This window comes from Mobula birostris, chromosome 14 (genome assembly GCF_030028105.1).
Source record: "Mobula birostris isolate sMobBir1 chromosome 14, sMobBir1.hap1, whole genome shotgun sequence".
In the NCBI taxonomy this organism is placed as follows: Eukaryota; Metazoa; Chordata; class Chondrichthyes; order Myliobatiformes; family Myliobatidae; genus Mobula; species Mobula birostris.
This window is the reverse complement of record NC_092383.1, coordinates 38033533-38041317: the sequence shown is the minus strand read 5'-3', so window position 1 is coordinate 38041317 and position 7785 is coordinate 38033533. Positions and strand designations below refer to the sequence as shown.

The window sequence follows — 7785 nt, the reverse complement described above, 5'->3', positions numbered from 1 at the left end:
AAATACAGACACAAAAAACCTATTTAAGATCTCCCCCATTTCCTTTGGTTCCGCACAAAGCCAACCACTCTGATCTTCAAGAGGACCAATTTTATCCCTTACAATCCTTTTGCTCTTAATATACTTGTAAAAGCTCTTTGGATTCTCCTTCACTTTGACCGCCAAGGCAACCTCATGTCTTCTTTTAGCCTTCCTGATTTTAGCCCACCTTCTACTCAAGTAAGCAAACATGCAGAAATAATCAAAAATACACTGCTAAATCTAGAAGGTAGGGAGGGGTGTATGTAATCAGAAAATAATTTAATCAAAATCTCATATTTAAGGCACATAGTTTCCATGGCAGATTAAAATAAACAACTCAGTGGTTTTCCTTTATAATTTTATTTAATCAAAGTTAAGACAGTGAATAAACTAACATAAATACAGCACAATTACCATCCTTGTTTCATGTATGCTCAGAGTTAAGCATCACTGGCGTTTTTCTGATTATACTTGTAGTCAGCACTGAAGTGTGTATGAAGTCTTTCCAATCAGGATACATACTGTAAAATCAAACCACATACATTTGCTTGAAGTACATAAATAATGAAATGGAGCAGCAAATAAGCTAGGATGCCAACACATGAGGGCCTTCTCATAAACAGAAGAAAGCAGAGATTAGCATACATTCAGTTACTGGTAGGCCCATTTGTGCCCTGCTATGTTAGAAAATCGTGCTGCAGAGAAAGGCCACATACACAAAAGAAGAAATGCAAACCTGAACCATGCATGTAATATTGGAAAAGCACAGCCCTCCAATACTTCTACTTTGCTTTAAAAATAAGATCAACACTTAACTAAGATTAATATGGCTGTAAAATGGATGCTTCTAAATATGCAGTAATTTTCCAACCACAGAATATTCAAAGAAAAGTGAAAGAACTCTTCAGTCATTTCTCAGACTCTATTGTCCGTGCATGCATGATTTAAAGATCTATGCAAGTACAATGCTCCAAATTCCCAGAATGAACTACAAAGCTCAGCTTATCCTCTCCGCTGTTTAATTAGGTTCACGTGGTTTAAAAGAAAAAGAAATTTAATCTAAGTAGCAGTTCAAATCTTCTGGATCTTCTCTCCAACTACAACAGGATTTTCTTTCCTTATTTTTTCAGCAGCATCAGCTTTGTAATCATAAGGACAACTGTGTTTATCAGAGTAACGATGTAATCCACAGAACAGATTTCCACATCTGCAATCAAATCCTGGAAACAAAAATACAAAGAGAGTAAGTATTCACAACACGAGACATAGACCAAAATCACTCTACTCTAACTCACTGTTTTAACAAGCCAGTTCTGATGCATCTGTATTTTGCCTCTTACCACATCTATATTCTTACTCAAAAGTTTTATTAAAATATTAAAAAATTACAAACTAATTAGAAAGTGCCCTCATGTTTTGGGTTATCCCAAGTATTCCACAAGATCTGAAAAGAAGACTTTAAAGATTAGCTCTATTTGTCAAATGTACATTGAAACATACAATGAAATGCATTGTTTTGCGTCAAGAGCCAACACAATCAGAGATGCGCTGGGAGCAGCCTGCAAATGTCACTATGTTTCCAGTGCCAACATAGCATGCTCACAACTTATAATCCTAGCTCGAACTTTTTTGGAATGTAGGAGGAAACCCATACAATGGACAGGGAAAATGTACAAACTCCTTATAGAGCACTGGGTATTGAACCCCAATCTTCCAACCTCTCGTGCTGTAAAGCGATTGTGCTAACCTCTACACTACCATGCTGCTCCTTCTGCAGGAAGCTATTTGCACCTGTGATAGCAAAGTTGTCCAATGAAATCCTACAAAAAGGCAATGTTGGTCTAACTCAGCAGATCAGGCAGCATCTATAGAAGGAAAAGGACAGTCACTATTCTGGGACAAGACTTCTAATCTAAACCAGATGAAGGGTCTCGAGCCAAAACGTTGATTGCCCACTTGCCTCTACAGATGCTGCTTGAACTGCTGAATTCCTCCAGGAGTTTATTTTTCCCCTCGTCCCTTCAACAAGTTGATTTGTTTGCTTACGGAGTTAATTGAGGGAGGATTCAGTAGCCCAAGCTATTGAAAAGTGTTTTTTAATTTTATGCAGCTAATAATTTGACATAATGTACAAGAAATTACTACAAAGTGGCAAATTCTCATTATCACATCACTAATGGTTTCCAAGAAAAGATGTCTCCATCGACCATAATTATGAATTCTGGAAATCCTGTCCTCTTTGGCAGCTCCTCAGGGCTGAAGATGACTCTGTTTCATTCATAAACATGAGAGATTCTGCAGTTGCCGGATATCCAGAGAAACGCACACAAAAGGCTGTTTTGAATTCAACAAGTCAGGCAGCTCCTATTGAAATTAATAAGCAGTTGACATTGCAACCCAAGACCCCTGCCCTGATAAAGGGTCATGGCCCAAAATATCAAGTGTACTTATTTCTATGGATGCTGCCTGACCTGCTGATTTCCTCCAGTATCTTGTGTGGGTTTCAGTTCAATTCTGTGGGTTCCAAGGTGGTTACAGAAGCCAATGTGGGATTAGCAGGAATCACTATTGTGAACTAGCATTTTGGGAGGCAAAGGGTTTCCTCTGTTGTTTGTGATGAGATTCCAGATAATGCTGTAGGGACTCGAAAGTTCTCAATGTCATTTGGAAGGCTCCTTCTCCATTTCGAGAGGACTTAGGTCAGGGTTGCACACATGTCAGTGAGCATGTTACACTACCTCAAGCAAGCTTTGTTAATAACCTTTGTCCACCTGGTAATCCTCTCTTCCTCCTGTCACAACAAGAGTCTCCATTTCAGAAGTTGAGTGCAAGGCCTAAATACAAGTAGTTTGCCAGCTGAGAGCAGTTAGAGTTGCAATGCTGGGGACATTGGCCTGGAAAGATGCTGACACCGGTTACATCCAGCAAGCTGGTTTGAAAGATTTTCTAAAAACTGTTTCCAGTGCTCCAAAATGCCTCCAAATTTCAAATGCATACAGGAGGTCTGTGGTACTATTACCTGGACCATCAGTTTTGTGCTAGAACTGAAGTTTTGATCTTCAATCTCTTTCTCAGATCGCTAAAGGCTGAGCTGGCACACTGAAGTCAGTGGGGAATTTCATCACTAATATCTGCTTTTGTTCAGAGATGGCTCCCAAGATAATGGGGGAAAAATGTTCTACAGGGTATTCATTGTCAGATTACTGTGGATGTTGGTGCTGTCCAGCAGGGGCTTGTCAATAGAGAACCTTTGCATGTGGATGCTGACTCTAATGACAACCCCCCTTACAGATGACAATGATTGGAGCTCTGCACCAGCAGCAAATTGCAGCTAAGTGACCAGAGCTGGAGTGATCTTGGTTCTGAAGTGGAGATGTACAAAGTTCAAAGTAAATTATCAAAGTACATATATGAAACCACATACAACCCCGAGATTCATTTTCTTGTGGGTATTCACAATACACACAAGAAACATAATAGAATCAATGAAAGAACCACCCCCTACAGGACAAATGATAAGCATTTTAGAATCAGCAACTTCCATTTCCCCTATAGTTGAGCTTCATTCAAGTAGGCAGCTTGTTGGGAGGTGGGGTGTAGATATTGTGGCAAAGAAGATTAAGGGCTGGAATCATGACAGATTTGCCTGTCGCCCATCTGCACAGGGATTAAGTCAGCAGTTGACCAGTTAGTTATAAGGATAGCTACTGTGCCATCACATAGCAGAGAATGGAGATTAATTTTTCCAGCCGAATTTGAAGATACTCTAGTTTCCAACAAAAGAACCTCCAGACAGAACCAAAGGTTCTGTATATAGAGCGAGGAACCTTGTTGACATTGATATCCGCAAACACTGATAACTATAATAATGGAAATAACCAGAACAATTTTAAGGTGACTGTTTCACACTGACCATTCTCTGTGAAGAACGTACCTTTGACATCTCCCCAATACTTTCCTCCAATCACCTTAAAGTATACCCTCCTCATATCAGTCATTTCTGCCCTGGGAAAAAGTCTCTAGCTGTCCACTTGATTTATGCCTCGTATCTTTTACACCTCTATCAAGTCACATGTCATCCTTATTTACTCCAAAGAGAAAAGCCCAGCTTGCTCAACCTATGTGCATAAGACATGTTCTCCAATCAAAGTACCATCCTGGCAAGTTCCCTCTGCACTCTCCCTAAAGCTACCATATTCTTCTATAATGAGCAGGACTAAGCATAATATTCCAAGCATGGTATAACCAGGGTTTCATAAGCAATATCCTTGTGGCTCCTAAACTCAATCCCCTGACTAATGAAGGTCAATACATCATATGATTTAACAACCCAATCAACCTGCACAGTAACTTTGAGTGATCTATGGACATGGACCCCAAGATCCCTCTGTTCCTCCACACTGTTAGGAATCCTGCCATTAACCCTGTATTCTGCCTTCAAGTTTGACCTTCCAAAATAAATCACTTCACACTTTTCCAGGCTAAACTCTATCTGCTACTTCTCAGCCCAACTCAGCATGTTATCAATGACCTCAACAACCTTCTAAACTATCCACACCACCACCAACCTTTGTGTCACCTGCAAACTTATTAACCCACCGTTCCACTTCCTCAACCAAGAACTCTTTTTTTCCAACTTGTTAAGTGTTATTCACCATTTTGGACTGTCTTTGTTATGAACTAAGTGATTGAAATAATGATAGGGTGGTGAAGGAGTGTATTAAAATTTCAGTGTCCGAGATGGAAAAGCAGGAACCTATGTGATAACTAGTATATAAATGGGCATCTGTTGTCAGAGCAAATGTTCACTGCAGTACAAAACATTACATTTGTAACAGTGACACAAGAGAGGCTATAGATGCTAGAAATCTGGAACACCACAGACAAAATACTCATTCCTTACACCTTCCCTTTATTCCATGGTCTATCGCTTCTTACATTTCCTAGCTTCTCACATCATTCCCTTTTTACCCCCTACCCACTCAACTACCTTCCTCTGTCACCTGGATTCACCTAGCTTGTGCTCCTCCCCTTTTATTCAATAGGTACATTTAATGTCAGAGGAATGTATACAATATCCTGAAATGCTGTTTCTTCACAAACATCCTTCTGCCCTCTTACTTTCCAGTCTGGATGAAGGGTCTTGGCCAAAAATGTTAATCATTCATTTCCCTCCAGAGATGCTGCCTGACCTGCTCAGCTCCTCCAGCAATGTGTGTATTACACCACAGTTGTAAATCTGGTCTTCCTTATTTGTGTATTTTTTGGGATGAGAGCCATACTGGGAAAGCTCATGTTCAATGCCCATCCTTGAGAAGATAGTGATGGAGCACGTTTACAAAGCAATACCATCTTCCAGTTTTGTTGAATTGAAAATTCCAGGATTTGGATCTAGTAATAATGAAGGTACACTGGAGCTACAGCAAGAGCTGGAGGAAATCAGTGGATCAGGTAGCATCTACGGAGGGAAACGAACAATTGGCATTTCAGGTCGAGACCATTCCTCTGAATTGGAAAGATAGAAGGGTGACAGATTCCTACTCTTTCTCTCCCCAGTACGAGAGTTAATCACTCAACACATCTGCCTAGTGTGTATTTTCTTTCTGTGGATCATACTGACCTGTAAGTCCCACTTTCTTGCGGCAGGTAAAACAACGATTCTTCTTCTGTTTGGGTTTTTCAGGGGACTTGTCCTGTCCATCAGAAGAAGTCTGTGCAATTTCTTTTGATGTAGAGGCTGTAATAGATAAATAGAAATTCAATAAAGCAGAATTGCATATTAATCTCACAATGACATCTCTATGGGAAAGAGAGGCGAGAGACAGGGAAAGCAAGAACTGGTAAGCTTTATCACACAAAAGTACATGCCCCAAGGAGAAATTGTTTTACCTAGATCTGTGAATGACTCCTCTAATTTTCTCTTAGTCCTCCGTGAAACCTCTTCCAGCGGTATGTAGTCGTCTGCCTCACTCTCTGTGCTAGCATCATAGCTGTACCCTGTGTCTGTGTTCTTGGATGAACTGGAGTAATCTGAACTATCCATGGAAAAGTTTTCACCATTATTGTCCACTAATGATTTGTCACAACTGTCCAGCGTTGCTTTCTCTAACTGTTGCTTCCCACCCAAATCTGCCACAAGAATCAGACCATTTTCAATTTCAGGCACTTTTTAAAAATAAAAAAAAATGAAAATCAGTTCCACTATACTACTTTAATCTTTGCTACAACCATTTCCACAAATGAATTTCTTCTTATCTGCAAAATATTTATATATTTTAGGTATGTGAATAGCTTAATTTTCAAAAGTTAAACTAAAATTTATTAACAATTTTTTTTAAAAAACTTCATTCCCTCTGGAAGGTACCATCGTGCTAGTTTTAGTTACCATCAGACATTACGCTCAAATGGTTACTCTAACTATATAAGCTAAAACTTGATAGATCCAGCTACTTCTGGCTTGTATACAGGAGACAGGTTTCCACAAGGATAATGTAAACATGGATTATTTTCCCCTCTAACAGTCAACATGGATTCAGGTCAAATACTGCGTTAGCTCAGCTGTTGCAATAGAGAAACACAATGATGCAGAGAGCATTCTAAATTAGCTAAAGGGGTAAATTGTCACATTGTTCAATAATGAACCAAGGGGAAATGTGATTCAATTCACAAATTTTGAAGGCTCCAAGTGTGGTCTGAGAAAAATCGCCAGTGAAATTGCATGAAAGGAATGTAAAGTTCACTAAAAACAAGCAAGTCTTTGAAGAGTTTGTCTGATATGCTGAGTGTTCCTGATGATTCACCATCTGCTCCCCCTCCACCTCCCCCCCCAATTTCAAATGAAAACGGGACAAAATATTTGGTTAGAATCAGGACCAGTTAATGACATGGGCAGGGAGTTTTCAAAGGAATTCAAAAAGAGATTCCTTCAAACATAAAGTTAACCCAGCGAAGACACAAGACAATGGGAGATTTTGGAATCTGGAGAAACATACAAAAAGTACTGGAGGAACTGAGTTGAGTTGAAGGATCTCAATCCAAAATGTTCACTGTTTCTCTTCATCAATGCTGCCTGACTACTGAGTTTCTCCAGCAGTTAAGATATAGCAGCAGACAGGCCACTCTCATTTTGTGCTCTATAAAACTGACCCAGGCATGTCAAACTACTGTAAACAACCAGAGAGCGCAGGTCTGCGGGGCTAAAGAGCAGAGAGAAATGGGGAATTAAACCATTAGGGGAAGGGAGTGAGGTAGGTAGAGTTGAAAAGCAGGGTAGACATTAAAGAGAGGAAGAGCAGGAGACAAAAATGGAAGGAAAGTGGAGCAAGTGGAGCAATCCATTCAGTTGAGATTTTGCCTGACTACAAGTAACTGTACAGTGAGGCTTCACACAATGCAACTGAGGAACTATTCTTGACAAAATTACAATATTATACAATTGTATTTACTCCTAATCTGCAAGTCTCAGGTTATATCAATCCTTATTTTTTCCATAGGATGGCTTGCTCTAACAAGTACCTACTATCCTTGTGCATTCAATCCCATTTCAAAATATGCCTTTTGTTTTCAAACGGTCTTTAAATGATATTTGGAAATAAAATTACCCTGTAATTCTTTTTTGGATATTTCTTGTTTATCTTCTGTATGGTCTCCATCGCTTTGGGGATTTGTTACAGATTCTTGGGATACTAGCAGCAACTGATTGGACACCGATCTGTAAAAGAAAACAGCAGGTTTGAACAAATAATAAATTTAATAGCTATTCAG

General features: G+C 39.5%; 1 protein-coding gene across 9 annotated transcripts in view; it reads right to left on the bottom strand.

Annotated features, from left to right (window-relative positions):
- Positions 1 to 365: 365 nt before the first annotated feature.
- Positions 366 to 7785, bottom strand: part of zfand6 (zinc finger, AN1-type domain 6) — a 67124-nt gene continuing 59704 nt past the window's right edge. For all 9 annotated transcript variants that reach the window (XM_072278390.1, XM_072278398.1, XM_072278395.1 and 6 more), the window contains 3 exons: positions 7623 to 7732; positions 5642 to 5758; positions 366 to 1241 (listed from right to left, as the gene is read on the bottom strand). In XM_072278390.1, coding sequence (XP_072134491.1) covers positions 1093 to 1241; positions 5642 to 5758; positions 7623 to 7732 — 376 coding nt within the window. In that variant the 3' untranslated portion in view covers positions 366 to 1092. The remainder of the gene's footprint in view (positions 1242 to 5641; positions 5759 to 7622; positions 7733 to 7785) is intronic.